This window comes from Poecilia latipinna, unplaced genomic scaffold (genome assembly GCF_001443285.1).
Source record: "Poecilia latipinna isolate Pla-1442-1.1 unplaced genomic scaffold, P_latipinna-1.0 Scaffold289, whole genome shotgun sequence".
NCBI lineage: Eukaryota > Metazoa > Chordata > Actinopteri > Cyprinodontiformes > Poeciliidae > Poecilia > Poecilia latipinna.
Genome location: NW_015112905.1, coordinates 607123 through 626031, shown reverse-complemented (window position 1 = coordinate 626031; position 18909 = coordinate 607123). Strand labels below are relative to the sequence as shown.

The window sequence follows — 18909 nt, the reverse complement described above, 5'->3', positions numbered from 1 at the left end:
CTTGTGCGCATAAATTAGCATGTATTTGCATAAGAATTCACTCGTTTAGCAGACCCACTTGGCTCTCCCCCAAATGGCATTTTCTAACTCCCCTTCCGTCTACCACTTTTCCTCTTCTTATCCTTTTACAAGCACCAATAAGAGATAGAAAATAATCTGTTAACCCTTTTCATACCTAACCCCTCTTGACACAAATTACACGTGCATATGCATGTTTGTTTTGGATTGCAAATTAGAACATTTAACCAACAAATGATTTAGAAAACAAGCAAATAAACACAGACAGACTTCCTTCAGTATTGCTTTGTGTGAACCATTGTAGAACCAGCTCCCCAACATTTGAGCTAGCACTCTGCATCAACCTAATAACCTGCAACTTCAAAATGAACTGCGCTTCAAATGTGCAGCACAGCTGACTTGTCACATGGGATTCATCAGCATAGCTACATTATTTAGCAACAGGTTTTAAAAGCCTATTTAATATGTTTCAGCCCAAAGGGGGAACTAGAACATGTGCATCCTTTCTAAGTTACATATCAAAATAGAACAATTCTTCTGATCAGAAGTGATTGTAAGGAAGCTTAGAGAGACAATAAAAATAATGATTTTTAAATTAATTTATTTGTTTTTTGTTCCATGATGATCCATCAGTCATAGCAGAAGAAAGAAGATACTGTAGCTATTAAAAAGAGTTACCAATTGTCCTTTCTATGAGTTACTGGAGTCAATGCATGAGCATAATAACATTGTAAATTTCTGACAAAGTCTGCTTTTTCAGTGTCTCAAGCATCCTTAACAGCTGGTATATTTGAAGGATAATCTGGAAAGTTGCCTATAGTTGCTAACTTCTTTGCTTTTGCATATGGTGCTGCTTTCAAGCTAGCAGGCGGCTCTTGGTGACAGCATTCTAAAAAAAAATCATCTCACTTGCATGATTACAATCATTTTATGTGTTTATTTCAGTACGCATAGCAATCACCTCGCCTTAAACATGGCTCACATAAAAATGTCTGGGTACAGCTCTTTGCTCTAAAAATAAAGGAAGAACAGCATCATGGCAATGTGGTACACACAGATGTTTCAGAGGGATGAGCTCTTAAGCCACCCATGCAGTTTCACATTTAGGAGAGGATGAGCTTGCTGTACGCTCCAAGGTCTAACGTACCACAGACATACAGAGCTGTGCAATAGCTGCATGGTTTAAGTGTTTTTTTGCTGTGAGTTTGTGTTGCAGGGCAACACAAAGTCGTGCATTATTGGGAAGTGGAAGAGAAATGATACACGATTTTCAAATTATTTTTTACAAATTTGAAGAGTGAACGATGTGTAACCCGCAATTAGTCAATTAGTCAAGACTTTTATTTTTGCGGACTCACTTCCTGTTTTGCCCCAAACTTGCCAACTTATTTAAAGCCCCGCCTCCAGCGCACAGTTTGAACTTCATCACCTGTTCCACTGTGATTGTGGCTGGCTTTTTGGCATCTTCCTGACAATTCATCAAAATCTTTGCATCCACTGATTTGATCCTTTGAACTGTTGGCGGTTGTTACCTGGGCCGTCACCGGGATTGCAACAGCTGATCGCCCCACTCTCTTCCCAAAGGTCGGGGTTTTTTTCTCTTGATGGATCAGATCCTCTACTGGATCTAAGGATGGCGAGCTAAGGAAAAAGGACAAAAACTTTATGATCTTGGAATTTATTTATTTTGAGTAAATTTGTCTCTCGTGCATTTGTAGTTGTCTGTTGTTTTTTTTCCCCAAATCACTAATATATACACCAAAACTAAAACCATTGCTTCGTGTCTTCATTCACACCTCAGGCTCCTTAAAGAACCATCTTCTGATGCTGCTCTTGTAGCCGCAGATAGCTGCAAAGCCCATAACTGTTACAGATGTGAATGTATTCCACAGCCACCTGACTCTGTGCATAAGTACTTTTTGCAGCTGCAGGAGCCTTGGGGGTATACCTCTACCTGATTTGTCTTGCCAAAGATTCTCATTGGGATTTAGGTTTGGACTTTGACAGAGTGATTTCTTTAAGCTAATCCTTTGCATTGCTTTATGTTTAGGGTAATTTTCATGGTAAAATTTAAAATTCTACCCTAGGCTAGCCTCTGACATTTTTCCTTTTTGATATGCGCAATATGTAACTCCACCCATCTTTCTTTCTTTACTCTGACCAGTTCCTTTGTCTTTGCTGATAAACTGCGTTCCTATCGCTTTGTATCACCATGTGGTAACTGTGTTTCATTATGTTGTGGCATGATGGTGCGTTGCACTTTGCAGATTGACCAACATGTTTTTGTATCTGACTGGAGGACCTTTTTCTACATTTTTCAAATGTTCTTCAGATGAGGCTGTGGATCTTCGCAGCTCCTCCAGCGTGAGTATGGGCCTATGAGTTACCTTAGATGGACGAGCATGTCTTGACAGGTTTCCAACTGTTCTTTTTTAATTGCTGAAGCAATTGAACTGTGGTCTATGACATGTTCAAAGCCTAGATCATTCTGCCATTCTTTGATTTCTCCACAATGTTTTTCGAGACATAACTGGTGGGTTCTTTGGTCTTCATGATGTTGCTTGTTCACTATTGTCCTTTAACAAACCTCTAAGGCCTTTTACAGCAGCTGTGTTTAAGAATGAAATACACATACATAGGTGAAGGAATTTCATTTGGAAGTATCAAATTAAAAGAGTATTTGCAAGTTTGAGATTTTCTTTACAAATCAAACTCTGAAAGTGTGATTAGGAGATATATAAAATATTTTCTATATTCATTGGACTTCACAATCATGTCTGGCTCATAAAGTTCCAATAAAACACACTGAATTTTCTGCTTGTACTATGACAAAATATGGATTAATTCAAAGGATACAAATGCTTTCGCAAGATACTGTATATGTGATTAAATGTGACAAGCAAGTAGTAACACACAATGGGCTTTTAAATTCGTCATGTTTGTCCCTGGAGGATTACTGGCAGATTACGGCTCAGTTTGCATGTATGTATGCGTGTATGTGTAATTTTACATCTAAATAGCTCAAACTCCAGGAGGTTGTACAGTCGCTCTGGGGACTGTTCTCTCTCCTTATGATCCCCTGCTGGTCCAGGCAAACGACTGAGCTTCTTGTCACCATCTCCAACCTGTGCTTCCTTCCCTGCATCATATCTAACTCAAACACACACACGCACACACACAAAAAGAAGCGCACATACCCGAGGGGCTAAGGCTGCCCTGTCTCATCCCATTTCGTCAGTTCCTTTGATCCCTCACCCTCCCAAAAATACACTTTACCCCCTCCCCTCCTGTCAGCGTTAACTTCCTACCATGCTATTTAAGCTTCCTTGTCTGCCTGGAGCGTCCAGAGCTTTGACGCTAGCTACTGCTGTCTCCTAATGGCAGAACAGGCTGGGGGGTGTCAGGCAACAGGAGCACCACAGAAGGCCCTGAGGTACACTACGAGATAAGGATGGCTCATTACTGGCGAGGAAGGGTTAATGTTCACAAGCGGCTTCGAAAGGCCCCTCCCAGACCGTTGTTGCTTGTTATGAAAGTTAATGATGTCAGTGGAGGCCCTGCTTGTTGATTAGTCAAATGGAGGACTAATAGAAGCACGTGAGCGTGATTAATGAAGGAAGGGGGGTATTTCAAAGACGAGGCCGCGCCACGTCCGTCCTGGGTGGTCCCAGGTGAAGCGTGTCTCCAGACAACACTGCAGGGCACCTTATCAGCTGGTCGCACTATCCTCCATGCCACCCCGATAGCATGACCTGACATCGCATGCCACGAAACCCACTTCAGCACCGAGACAGGCCAGCCATTGTGGACAGGCCTAATTAGCTGTCACAGCAGGTGGAGCAGGGAGCAGGGACACTCTGTGGTCTGCTCCCTGACAGCAAGGGTCCCCACAGATCTTCCACAGACGCTGGAGCACACATGCACATGTGTGCTACATGTCTGTTTATAACTGTGGGGGCATGCTTTTAAATAGAGACAGAATTGTGAAGGGTATGTCAGGATGTAGTGCACATATAGTCCCACATTGACAAGCAGAAAGGAGATTACTCCATTGACAATGTGCATAAGAAAAAAGAAAACAAAAACAAACAACAGGTAGGTGTGAGTCTGCAAGTCTCTGTTCAGAAAACTTTAATTACCTTTCAGTTAACTCTTTGCCAGTGAGAGCTTTGACAGAATGGAGAGGCACTGGACTACCACAGTGAAGAACATTAAAAAACAAAAAATACAGGATAGGTCACAGGAGAGAAAAATTCTAAATGTATAATGCATACATTGAAAACACACAGGGTTCCTGTGATCAAATAAGTCCTAATGCATACAAAACTAAAAAACAAAGCTCCAAAGCAATCCTCCCTGTCAGAGATATAGCTTGAAGCAGATGTTTGTTTGATATAAAGAGCACTTGAATTCGATGTAATGTCTGTCGCAGGAACCACAAATAGTGAAGACGGAGAAGTAAATAAGCAATTTTGGCTGCAAAAATGTTTTCTCTTGGTAGATCTGTGAGCATAAACAATCATTCAGCCTTTCTCTCTCCTAATAATGGGCCATTTACACGCATTCCCTGCATCATTGGACCCCTGTCACCTCCCTCCCACCACAATACGTTGCTTAGTGTGTTTTCCTCCAAACCCCCACGGAGTTTGTCCCTCTTTTTTAGCTTTGTGGATGGAGGGAAGATACGGTGCATTCTGATGCTCTCCTATGCATGCTGTTTGAGTCGTTACTGATATCTACCCTGAACACACATTGCAAGCATGCACACACAGTAAAAGACACACTTTAGCTCAACACACTCCCCTAGTTTAATCTATTACCATTTTTATGTGGCTCAAATATTCAGGCTGTTAACCAATGCATCATTATGAGGCTTATAACTGCAACAGCCAAAGGATTTATAGGCTTAAATAAATTATGTGATACAATAGTGCAAATTTTATGAGCTGAAACTTTGCAAATATTTTTAAGCAATACCAATAAAAGACAAATAACCCGAAAAGATGTGAGAAAGGGATTTCTCCCCGCACTGTTAAAGGCTGGTTTTAACAGTGTCACACTCTTCATATTGTACTTTATGTTTACATTTATCTTACACACATTTAACTTGAATAGGATACAATTTGTACATCATGTTTTATTTTTTATGCCTTGATATATATTTTTTTCCTGTTCATGAGTTTTAATGTGTCTTAAATCCTTTACTCTTATACATACTAACGTGTTGATGGGAGTTGTTTCACCAAAACTCATAAAACAACACACCCAGTGATGTATAGTGCATTTTTAAACTCATACGTTTCACACTTGGTCACTATACATCATGTTCGATGTTATGTGAGTAGGTCTGTTTGATCCCATTTGGCAGATGGATCCAATCGTCCACACTGATATTGGGTTCTGACACAAAGCAAGCTGACGACAGGCTCATTGATGATGATGAGTTCTGTTCTATTGCACTGAGATCCAGTCCAATTTCAAAAGCAAATTCAGCCATTCATCTTACAAATAATTGTGGCACTTTATCAATTGCTCCCAGTCTTTTATCTATCACTTCGATTGATGTGATCATTTTCCCAAACAGCCTTCTTTGCTAACAGCATCTTGGAACACAATTGTAGGGCCTTTGTGTGTGTGCGTGTGTGTGTGTGTGCATGCGTGCGCTTGTGTGTGTGTGTGTGTGTGTGTGTGTGCTGGTATAGGTCTAAAGGCATTCAGATGCTGAGCTGCCACTACATCCACATATGTGTGTATAACTGGTGTTGCATCGAGAGTAAGCAAATATTTTATAACATTTATATTTTCTTGTTTGTGATGGCTAAAGTACATTTGAGTGTGGAATAGGAGTCTGCTTACATTAAAATAATTCATCTTCAATTTTAACATTATTAGCATTTGCTTTATTTGTTTGTTGCACTTGTTTTATTCATGAACTCCTTCTTTACATTATTAAAACGACTATAAGTTTGAGTATGAATGTCAGGAGGTTTATAAATCTGTTGTTTTTTTTTTGTCTGTGTTCAGTACAATCAGTCCAGTGTTTTATATCTTAATATAAATGTATAATTACATTGTACAATTTTATTACAGCTATTTATTAGTTTTTATGTCAGTACTGAGAATCATTAAAGATTTATTTCCTAACAGTTATATTTGAGTGACACATTACATGGTAATGTTTAGACAGTAAAAATTTATGATTTTCAATTCAAGAAAATAAATATATACAAAATATTGTTAAATGTGAATTTAGAGGACACACTTTCGGTTCTGAACCTGTAACAGGGTTCTGACCATGATGCTGCTGACCATGAGATATTTTGGAAGTGACTGGAGAGCTGGAGTCGGGTTGTCCGGAACTGTACCGTACTTTACTGGTCTTGAGTTCTTTGCTAAAGTATAGTGGCTTCTTTGTGTCAATGGGTAACTTTTCAGAGTACAGAAATCACATGGTTGGCTCCACAAGGTTCTATTTGGTGACCCTTTCATTTAATATCTATATCCTCCCGCTAGCTCAGATTATAACAAGTCAAAAACTTAGTTACCTTAACTATGCAGGTGATACACGGAGCTACAGTATAGTACAATATTAAGAATAACAACTTTTTTTTTTCACTTTTCTTTAAATTTCAAAGTTCACATAAATTGCCTTTAAAAAAATATGGCTTGGGTCAAAAATTTTTGTATTCTTTCTCTAGATTTATGCAATATTTGCTGAAATTTAAGGTCAACCCTCCTAACTGGATTAATGCTACTGTCAGGTTTTTGACAGCCTTGGTTGTACCTTTTTCCAAACAAAATTGGGTTTCACATTGGCCTCTGAGAAACCAGGTGCAGGGAAGCACAAAAGTAACAGGTATTAGATGGATGATAAAAACAATTTATTTAAAGAAGAAACACAAGTTACCACAGTGCAGGGAACCCGGTGATAACCAAAAGAGTAAAGAAACAGGAGAAGGTTTGACAAAACTGAAAGACAGATAAAAACTCACAGTTGATTAAGAGCACTGACACTAAACACCGGAAGTCTAGAAAATAATAACATCCAGGTTTATTGCACTGAACAGGATTCAACTGAAGAACTTAGAAAGCCAGCTCTTTAATCCAAGAGGTTGAAATGATCAAAATCAAAATCTTTAAGATAAACTCTAAAATCGGAAACAAAAAAGAAAAAAAACTGTCACAAACCAATGATTGGCATTGTATCATTCTTTCTGATCAAATATTAAAGAAAATAAAATAGTATGAAATCACAATACTGTAACACTCCTTTCATACCTGGAGACAGTGGGTCAATGTGTTCTAGTAAGAACTGTACCATTTTTGCTGCTCGGTGTTTTAGCAGATCAGTATTTTTATTCCCCAATTGTTCTGTAATTTCTCTCAGCTGACTCCTCATCAGCACAGTATTGTGTATGAGCTGCAGCACAGACCCGACCGGCAGGTACGAGTGGAGCAAAACGGGACACACATTCATAAATCTGACAGATGAATTGTGTCATTACCTTCCCACTTATTATTATTCTCTTGCATTTCTTTGCACTGCGTGCCACTTTAACTGTTTCCACACGCTGGGTCCAAAACATTTGTACTGTGGCCTTGCAGAAAGACAGGTGCTCCCGGGGAGGTGCTGAGTTATTGTTGCCTTTTCTGTTCTGGCTTTTTGTTTGTCTGCTTGAGCCCGAGCATTGGACTTGTTGTGCTTTGTTGCATGCACTAAAAGCAGTGTGCACTATTATAAACTCAGATGGTTTTGATTTTTTACAGGTTTCATTCACTGTAAGCAAAAACACAGGTGATGCTACGGGGGAAACCTTGGATTAATAGGGACGGGAACAGTAGAGGCGGGGGTTGACCTGCTGTTTTGGTGGTGTTTGTATTGGGGCTTGGGTCATGTCACGGGACGGTGGATGTTAGCTGGTGTCCTACGGTTCTCAGGGACGCAGCTACTGTTCTTTAAAGTGACATCATCTGTTAACTTCTTTTCTTTCTAGCTGCACATTAAGATCAGACTTACTTCAGAAGAGGTGGCACGTTGTGGATGCCAATCATTGTGTGCACTCTGTCCCGTGATGGAGGCTAAACCGCTGCCACAAGTTGGCCCTGCTGTTCTCATTAGTTTTCAGAGAGTTTTTTATTTTCCTAGGAGTAGAAGAACCTTCCAATTTAATTTAGGAAGGTTGCACTTTCAGAAGTGCAGCCTACAAAATTAATAATTTTAGAATCCAGTAACTTTATGTAAGTGCATGTATTTAATATAGTGATTTTGGGCTACTGGGCAAAGTCCAAAATATGATATTTCCACTATCGGGTTAATGCTCAGATATTCAAGGTTTTCTTCTGCCTTGAATGCATAGTCTCATTTGTGAATCTCATGCGGTGAGAAAGTCTCAAAAGTTGAATGCACAGGCAAGCTGATCCATGCGCCGATCCGTCCACAGCTGCTGTACGTGTGTAGTATATTACTACTTGTGCAGTTTGAAACTTGTGAATTTGAGAAACTGCAAATTTGTGAATGTTGAGGTACACATTTATGCAGTATGTCATACACATTTCTGCTTGCAGTATGTTTATAAATCCTGTTATACGCGTTATGAATGTTTTTGATACTAATTTGACTCTGTATAAATGTGCCCAACTAATTTCAGCATCCACATTCCTAATTTCTAACCCATTGTTTTTTTTGTTTTTTTTTAAGAAGTTACATGAATGATCAGGGCTTTGTGAAACACTTGAAAGCTTGAACCAATCGAATATTTATTCAATAAATTTGCACCAAAAAGGGTTATTGAATTAAAATGATTCCTTTTTTGTTCGATAGACAGTTTTCGATTAAAATGTGATTAACTGTGATTAATAAATTATATAACCTGGAATTAACTTAATTAAAAATTTGAATTGAGTCCCGCCACTGAGAATAAGATAAAGCACATCAATCAGACCACCTACCTGTGCTGTCTAAGTCACTGTAGATGAAAGTGGCTGCCATAAACATAAGAATGTGTCAAACTAGTCACAGTTGATTGCTGTTCACTTCTGCATCCAGTCACTTTGTCCTCTCTTCACTCACAAACACTGTAGGTGCTGAAATGATCAAAGAGATGGCGAAGCATTTGTTTAGTTTTTGAACTACTGGTCCCGATCTGATGAGACATTCTTCAAAAGTTTAACATCTGACAGCTTGAATCATGTTGGAATGACATTTCTAAATCAATAAGGAATGCTGCAGATGGTAACGGATGGTAAGATACTGAAAAATGAGTCATTCCTTTAATGGATGGGCTAAGAGAGAGAGAGAAAAAAAGCCTTACTGAAGTTATAAATGTTTAAGAATACACTGGATTAGAAATCATTTCCAAAATATATCTGGCAACCAGAAAGCGAAGCTAATTTTTTTTTTTTTTCCACATAAAATTTATAAATTCTGTGGCATCATGAACCTGTGATTTATAAATGGCATAAATACATTTATAATGGCTTATTTAAAAGTTGACAAACTTTGTCAGAACAGAGTTGGAATATTTTAGGAGCAGATCCTCCTTTGTGTTTTATTTCAATTGGTTGGTTATCAGGATCCACTCATGTTTGTTAAACATGCATATCGTTTCTTTGAAAATATGTTAGATTTAACTTGGTAAATTATGAAAGTGGAACTTTTTAAATCGACAAAAAAAAAAAAAAAAATTCTTATTTTTATCAGAACAACCAAAATAAGAAAAACAATTTGCAGACTGGGTCTTATTTCCCTTTTCCTCTCATTGTTTGTTGTTCCTTTACTCTCTTCAGATCTTTTAAACATTGCAAATGCACAAACGAACACACACACACACACCCTCACACACACATGCACACACTGAATGCCCCAGTATAGTGTCCCTGCAGCCCATGAAAGAGAAAGAGAGGAGCTCTCGCCTCACAAGAACAGACCTCATAAAACTCCCTGTCACTTTGACTAATTTGTTAGTCTTGTCTCACTGTGTCGAATTGTCACCCCCTCCTTCCTCTAACCCACCTCTAGACTGATTCACCTTGCCTTTTTTTCCACCCTCTTCACTTTCACAGGAAGAGGAAGGAGGGAAATAGGGAGGAAAAGATGGGGGGCAATAAATGTAATATAGTGCACTGGCCATTGGTTTCAGTGATCTACACAGCCGTCCATCCACAGTAAGAGGAAGAACAGAGGCTTTATGGAGCAGAAGATAAAACACGAAGGCTCGATCTCTCATCAACTGTCTGTCTTTGTAAGGCCCGTGCTGTCTCCTCGCTGCAGGAGGCCTGTTAGGTACAGATTGGTAAGAAATAAATATAGAATCAGAGAATAAGACTGTTATTGATGCAGGCTGGGCTACAGTCCCCAAGACGTGATTGGGGTGGACCAGGCTAAGCAGGGTGCGGTGTTAAAAATTGATTCAGATGTTCGGCTGAGCCTCTCAGAGGACCAAGGAGTCAATACGAGATACATAGAGATAAATTTAATTAAAAAAATACTCCATGGGGGGATCAATTGCCAGGTAATTATGGAAAACGGGACGGAGATTAGAGACCAACACAAACAGAGGAGCATCACAACGGGGATTACTCTGTCAACTGGATATTAGCAACTTTTTATTCTATTTGTTTATTCATTTAATGGTTTATTTTCTTTTTCTTTTTTTAAGTGTATGCTACACCTCCCCCTTTTTCCAAGCCGACAATGAATATGTAATCTTTAAATAGGAGCTCTGGCTTATAGAGCTAAAAATAGACACCATCTCACTGTCAGCAACCCTCGGCTGAGCTGTCAGCACCCCTTCTCACTCTTCCTCACAGTGAGGCAGACACAGCGCTCCTTCATGTGTTTTCGGGGGAGACAGGCAGCGTGTGATCACTCCAGCTCAAAGCCATCCCCACCAACATGCGCAGGGGGCCCAACCTCTCCTGTCTCTGTAGTCTCATAGGGAGGCCGCTGTGAATTTGCACACCAATTTGAGGGGAAGACTGATTCCCACCGTGCTGGCCCTGTTTCCCCTTCCAGACAGAAGTGATGGGCAGGATGTCCTGACGTGTGAGCGTTGGGTGATGGAGACAGTAATTTGGCCTGCTACAGTGTGTGGGGATCTGAGAGCTACTTTTTCAGTGATATAAGTCAACCGTGAGATGCTTCAGTTTCTAACTAAAACTTTTAATTTTGTGTGTGAATCAAGAAAAAGAAAAAAAACCGAACAGAAGTACAGAATTTTCTTTTGAATGTACATGCTATATATCACACATTAGCAAAGCAGTGTTGGAAGTTCTGTCACTTTTTTTTTATGAAGCTGGCGTTTTTTCTTTTGCTAGAATTTAGAGGCACTTCATTGCAGAAATAGAGGTCAAAGGACCTATTACTGGCTTGAGAATGATTTCTGTGTTTCAAAGCAGTTTATCCAGACACCCAGAAAGACAAACCCCTCTTCAAACTGCCTCTGGCCGATCATAAATCCTCAGTTGAGGTCGGCTTGTCCGGAACACGTTACCTTTCATAAATGAAACTGAAATCATCACATCTGAGTCAGACATCTGATGGGAATCCAGTTGTTAGGTCCAGTTCTGGATAAAGCTAAATTTGAAGTTTATAGTTTCCAAAAAAACAAAAAAAACAAAAAAAAAACTATTTTCATTCACATCAAATAATTTATGCTTAATTAGTTTTTTCTTTAAATGATGTAGATCACAGTTTTGTAGCCGTTTGCTTTGCTCACATTAACTATATTTTAATGTGTTTTATTTCTCAAGAAATGTGCATTCATTGAGAACACATCTCATGTGCTTTCTAAATGTTGCAAAGACCTTTGCAACATTTAGAACTCCATTAGCATGAAGTTAATGTTCCTGTTAACTCCATGCTTTTAAATGAAGGTGGTGTTTATCTTAATCCTGAATCTCCTGCAGATACATTAAATAAGTTTTTTTTTGTTTTCTTTGTATAGAAACATCCGTCATCTGCTGCTGTCACTGTCTGCTTAAAACGGATGACACAAGTAATTTGTCTCATTGAGCAGATAATGATTCATAACCCCATTTTTCCAAGAATATCACAATTAACCTATAATATTTTCAACCTCTAGTAAAATGTAAAGTCACAGCTGTGCATGAAAAAAAAAAATGTCTTGGAGAACATGAGCATGATGCAAGAAAGCCTGTGCTGATTTTTTTATTTTATTGTATTGTCTTATGCTGGATTCAGTCTACAACAATGAGCTACTTATTACAGCATTGAAGAAACATAATTTGGAGTTTTTATTCATTTTGTGGATTTTTCAATTCAATTACATTCACTTTGTTTATATCGTATCAATTACCACGCAATCCAATTATGTCCTTTTTCTCCAGTTCCATCTATGTATGCCAATTATACATTAATTTGATTCAATCTTGTTTATTATTTTGAAATTTGTTCAAACATAGTTTGATGCAGATTAAAATGACAAATTGCGCAAATCCATAGATTCATACAGTCAAATTCAAGTTCATCAAACATTTCCGATTAGTAAAATGTCTGTCTGAGAGGAGCGACAGATTGCATTGAATCTTCACTTCGACCTGCTGCTTCATCCTCGGTAAGCATGTTGAAACGTGCTTACTCATGTCACTCATGCTTACTCACGTTAGACTCCCTTTTAGCATAGCCAGGCTCTGCTAACTGCATTAACAGGCTGCCAGATGAGAACAGTGAAAAGAAGCGGGGAGAAACATGAACATTCTGGGAAGGTGTGCTTTCTGTGCAAAAGAAAACAACGAGCCAACAAAGCTAATTGCAGCAATGACGTGTGGAGAGCCTGTAAGTCCAACCAAGGGGTTTTATCAATTCTTTGCAAAATCAGAAGAGAGGTGGAGCTGTTTTGAGTTCAACAATCTAGCATGTGGAGGAAATATTTATCTATTCAGGATATTTACAACAAGTTTGCATATGGTAGCGATATTGGGTATTCTTATTTTTAATGTTATTGCTACCATATTCAAGTCACATTTTTGTAAATGTAATAGCAGGAGAGCATACATTATGTGCACTGTATACATAGTAGATAAGACTTGTGAAGCTAAAGCTGTACATTTTTTTCAAAATGTCCAAAAATGTGTTGAAGACCGTTTTAGTTGTTAATCAAATTATGTATGCTATAGTGTCAATTTTATGTGATGGCAGAATGCTACCTCTGTTTTTCCAAATATTATTGAAATAAACAACTGAGAAGGACATAGCTTCATCTAAGTGAAAGCTATTTAGTTAAGAAGAAAAATGTTGAATTGTTTGCTGGATTACACAGGAAACAGCTAAAAAGGCTCTTTGTGTTCTAGAAATCTAGTCACACTCAATGTTCTTTGAGTGTTTAATCATGTGCTTTCTCTGCAAAATTCCACTCCAGAACATCCCATGTTTGCATGTTTTTTTTTTTTTTGTGGCGTCAATTTGCATACTCTTTTCCAGTTCCCACAATTGAACAGTTAATCATGGGTGTATTTTCTCCGTTTTCTAGTTGAGTTCACAACAAGGAGCAATAAAAACAAAGAATTTCAAATTGTTGATCAAGTAATTTTTTTAGAACTTAAGTTTATTGTGTTCAGCTCTTTCTTCTGTCACATGCTCGATAATTCTACCCATCCAGAAACAGCAAGGCATAATAATTGCAGTCAGTTGAGGCATTAAGTGGATCAAAATCACTCGTGCTTTTTGTGACAACTTTTCCTCTAATTTGAGTCGTTCATCTTGCTTGCTTTGTGAGCCGTGCTATTCAGAGATCACACTCAAACGCAGTCCAATAGTGTCCTTGTCTACCTTTCACTTTGATACTCTGTGTCAACCAGAGAGGCTAGACAAACGCTCAAAAGGGAAATATGCACAGAAAAACACCGGAGTGTTACCTCTGAAACTTGAACGCTGTCTTTTCTTGGGAACCGTAAGCAAGTTCTTCTCTTCCACACAAGTGATTCTTTCTCCCTCCGTGACTGCTGCTGACTTTTATTCATCATAGTCGAATGAAAGATATAGATTTGCCCCTGGAGATTAGATGAAAGAAAAAAAAATGTATAGACATAAAGGAAACAGAGCATGAAGAGGGGGAAATATAGAGAGTTGGATATGGGGTAAAGAGAAAAAAAAGAAGAAAACAGGAAAAAGAGAAATGGCCTCTGTAAGTGCAGCAGCACAGACGCACAGACTTGTGAGTTGGCCTGCAAGACAGCATGAGCTGCCTATTTGTCAGCATTGATCAACCCATTAAGGGGCTGTGGTGGGAAGCATATTGGTTTTGGGGGCCAAAGGGACATCGAGAGACAAAGATAAAGCAAAAAAATTTGGTGTACGGGTGCAGGGTGGGGTTGGGGGGTTGAACTTTCGGACAACACACGTCTGCAGGATGATAAGAAGTCTGTTGTCTTCATCCACAGCATTTCTGTTGTTAAATTTGCTGTGAGCAGTTGTAAGGTGGTTGATGTCATTTGTCTCAAAGCATCTCTGGAGGCCATGATGTATGTTGTCTCCGCTCCTTGTCAATGCAGTACTAATAAGAAGCTAGCTGGTGTCTCATAAATAGAATGTCACTTGTCATTTTCCTCAGTGTGTGTGTTTGTGTGTGCGCATAGGTGTGTGTGTGTGTGCGCACAAAGAGTGGGTGGTAGGTCTTGGCCCAAGGGGAAAGCAGGCAGCCTCTTCGCCCAGCCTCTGATGAATTCATATAATTAACTCTGCCTTGATCTGTTGGCTAATCCTGCACTCAGTAATAAGGGATTAAAATGTCACCTAAGCCACCTGCTGTTATTGAGCCCCAAGACTTTTGTGCCTCTGTGTGTGTTGCAGTACGTCGGAGGGAAAAAAAAAGGAAGAGAGAAAGACGATAAAAGTAAAGTGAACTTAAAAATGTTTGTGCAGCAACCTCACTTGTTAGAAGCATTCCAGCTGTCCGCTCAATAAAATGTTTGCAGAGGAGGCTACGGAGCTGCTCAGAGAAGCATCTGTACTCCAGCCATATGCATGCATGTGAGTGCTATTTACAGGTGCACAGTTGGGCATAAAGCTCAACGCCATAATTTGGCAGGAAGCTGAAGTTGTAGTAGATTCGCTCTGAAAACGTCGACAGAATCTTGAAAAAGGGGCATAAAAGTAGGACAAACTGGATAGTGGGAGTTAAGTTTTTTTTTTTTTTTTGCCTCCTTATCACCTCCTTGGACCAAGTAAAGAAAAAAATAGTGTGGAAGAGAATTGCCAATTGGTTGGCAAACAGCCTGCAGACCAACGACCTAGCTGCCATGTCTGCCTGCTGGCTACCTCCACTTTGTTGCTTAGCAACTCCAAGTGTACTTTGGGGTTAGTAAATGACTCTTGTTGCTGCAGTGGCTCAGGGGCTACTAATGAAGCCTTCTGACCAGTCACTGCCGTTTAAGACCTGGAAGCAGAATGATCACAGGACAGGGATTTTGGGAGCGTCATAAATCTCTTATAATATTCATTTTCTGCCCCCACTTCAAACTGCTATGACTACATATAAAAATGTAAGCATGAAATCTTGTAACCCCCCCAATAGTCTGTGATTCTCACTCCGTTTCTGTCTGACTGCTATGAATTCCTCCTCGGACCTTATTTTAGATTTACATGTAAGCATAATCCGTGCATTATTGAAAATAGACATAATAAAAGCCCCTCCAAAGAAACAGTAAACACACATTTGTATTTTTTTTTAAATGTTTTTCCAATAGCTTTCAGCTCAGTAAGTGACATAATTTAAGCATTTAAGCAATTCTGTATTACAAAGATAATGTCATTATGGTGCAATTTCATGTTTTCCTTCAAATATAATTTCTTTATTAGTAAAGACGTAGTAGTCACACTGAACACAATACAGAACGTGACTGATTTTTCATGTCAATTAAAACCGAAGCTGTTTTTATATTTTCCTTTTTGCAATGAATGTTACATTTTAAAAGCATGTTTTAGCTTGCTTTAAGAAATTACATGTTCACTGCTGACCAAGGAATAGAAAAAATACAAATTTGTAAGTAATTTGTATTTTTATTGATGCAAACCAAACATTTAAGAAAACATTACTTTTACGAACCATTACACCCCAGTACAGTAGCTTCAAACAAAGACACATTTTACATTCAGGTCTTCACTCTGTTTGTCTGAAGATGGAGACAGTCATTCACCAAAAAAAAAAAAAAAAAAAAAAAAACATATCAGAATGGCTTAACTGGTGATCAAATTGTGAGAAGGGGTGTACAACATGAGAAAGTTTAATTAACTTTTCTGCTGAAAAGTTATGAATTGGTCCTTCTGTTGTCAACTCAGTTATTTATACATTTATGACCTACTTTTCAGCGGATATTAATACTACACAATACCTTTTTTCTGTACAAATCTTTCTTCACTAGCCTTTGATAATGTGTTTGTTTTTCTTGACAAACTTTACTCTAGCGTTAATGCGTAATGCCAGGGTAGTGCAATACGTCACCATGTACATAGCCATGTCCATGCATGTCTGGCATCCTGGGTCTATATTTTTGCCATGTTTCCAGTTCATGTCAAGTGTTGTGGAATGCTGTGTTGCCTGAAGGCACAACATCCACAACGTTGCCCTGCAGCTGACTGATCTGAGTGGGCACTGTTACCGGGAGAAAACCTGGTCGAAATGTCTAGTTAGAAAGACAGACTCACTAAAGCCTGAAGTACAAAGAAAAACAATGCCAGATTTGATATGTGAAGGCACGCTTTGTGAGCTGCATCTTATGGTATGACTCTAAACTTTAAAACTGTTTTTGTCTTGAAACTCTATCGAGAAAGAACCTATCGAGGTTTTATTTTTTTTATGTTAGCTTCCAAACATTTTGGTCTCACTTCTACATCAAATTTTCTCAAAGCTTGTTGATCTCCTTCCTACTGTTAACCTTTCAGAAAGTGTTTTATTGCAGTGCTGCACCTAGACTCTCAATAGCTCCAGGGAGAAAAAAGATGGCCACACCAGGTAGAACAGACTGACCATGCCGTTGCCTTAATGGGTGTGAGGTGCAGAAGGGCGTAGAGAGACGAGCCAGACTAAGTGCAGAAGAAATTGTGGAGGGTCAGGGATGAGCAGACTGTAGTTGGTGACTGTAAGTCTGGACCCAGTAGTGGACAGAAGAGCAAGGGCCAGTCAGAAAAGACCACTCCCAGTGAGGCTGGGAGGAGCTGATGTAATGATATTAATCTCCAAGTGCCATCTGATATCCAGCTTGGCTCTGTCATTGAAAAGTGCTAATTCTGCTGAACTGTGAGGGGAATTCAGGCTCTCTGGAGACTTTGTCCTGGATTAATTAAAGACACTGGCATTGAGCTTTGCCCAGATTTATCTGTTTTTCATCATTGTCACCATTTAATTCCTGTGCTTAGGACACAATGCAGAGCAGATGTGGGACACTGACACCAGAAACGCTGCCATTTGATTTTTTTTTTTTTTTTGCACTTTGTATATATTGTAGTTACCTCCTGTTGTGTTTGGTTAAACTGGAATTTCCTTTCTCTTCCTTTTTGCTTCTCCAGATGAACCGACCCATTCAGGTGAAGCCAGCCGACAGCGAAGGACGGGGAGGTAATTAACCTTCGTCTAGTCTCTGGTGAACAACCCCTAAAAAAAACACACTCGCAGACAAACGCACAAACTCTGCTATAGCACTCATGCAATCCTTAATATTCTGCTCTCACCTTAGACACACACTGGGAGTTAGTAGAGTTCCCCATAATATAGGTCACTTGCTTCTATTGACTTCCCATCTGCACCAGCAGAGGAGCTGTCTCAAGTTCACAGCCATAGAAAAAACTTCTGAGGCAAAGCAGAAAGGGATACAAAGTGAAAGCGAAAAGAAACAAAAGAATGTAGCAAAAAAAAAAAGAAGAAAAAATGCAGGACCTCCACAAGGCTATGTCTACAGCCATAGCCTACTCCAGAGAGGGATAGATACTCAAAGACACTGAAAAGTATAAACGCATTCCTATGGACACTATTGATTTAGGGGTGCTGTAGATACTGTGCTAGCACAACTAAGTGACCATCAGACCATCAGTACTCAGTGTATCTATGCTTACTCTTTATGTGCATAAAAAAATAAGGATGTGGTCTACCTAGCAAATAAAAGTCTCATCTGACCGGAGCACTTTTTTTTCGCTTGCTATCAAGGACTGTTACAGAAGTGGGTACTTTGACTAAATTGTTGTAACAACTGAATATGATCTGATCTAAACTATTCCATTGCAGTTCTGGTTGTACATGGGATTGCACTGATATTGGCATCTTCCATCTTAACTCTGACAGGCTTTCTTTTCCCTGCTGAAGAAAAGCATCACAATGGCATGATGCTGCGAGTACCGTGTTTTACCACAGGAATTGTATGTTTAGAATGATGTGAAGTAAAAAAAAAAAATCAGATTTGAGTATATCTCAAGAGAGCACCATCTTCATGTTCACTGTGTCCCCTATATGGCTTGTTGCAAACTAGAAACATGACTTGTTGAGGCACTTTCAGCATTTTTTTTTATGTTGCCTCACCAGATTTGTGAAGTGTATGACTAATAATTTTCATGAGACTGACTTAAGTCATTGATCTCTGCAGGTCCTCTAAAGACCACCCACTCTTTTTTCTGATTAATACTCTCCTTGGTAGACCTGTCTGTTTAGGTTGACAGTCATGCAACCTATTTCCAATGATGGACACAGCATCCACGATGCTATGTGGATGTTGAGGATGAGCACTGTGAGATTTTTTTAATCATTTCATATTGTTTACAAACTAACCCTGCTTTAAACTTCTCCACAACTTTATCCTTGGCCTGTCTTGTGTGTGTGTGTGAGTGTGTGTGTGTGTGTGTGTGTGTGTGTGTGTGTGTGTGTGTGTGCAACTCAGTGGTAACAA

At 39.1% G+C, this 18909-nt stretch overlaps 1 protein-coding gene across 9 annotated transcripts in view; it reads left to right on the top strand.

Moving 5' to 3' along the window:
* Positions 1 to 18909, top strand: part of celf6 (CUGBP Elav-like family member 6) — a 163901-nt gene that overhangs the window by 86511 nt on the left and 58481 nt on the right. For all 9 annotated transcript variants that reach the window (XR_001425178.1, XM_015034159.1, XM_015034160.1 and 6 more), the window contains exon 3: positions 17543 to 17591. Coding sequence is in view for 8 of the 9 variants with exons in the window: in XM_015034159.1 (XP_014889645.1) it covers positions 17543 to 17591 (49 nt within the window). In the remaining variant the exon portion in view is untranslated. The remainder of the gene's footprint in view (positions 1 to 17542; positions 17592 to 18909) is intronic.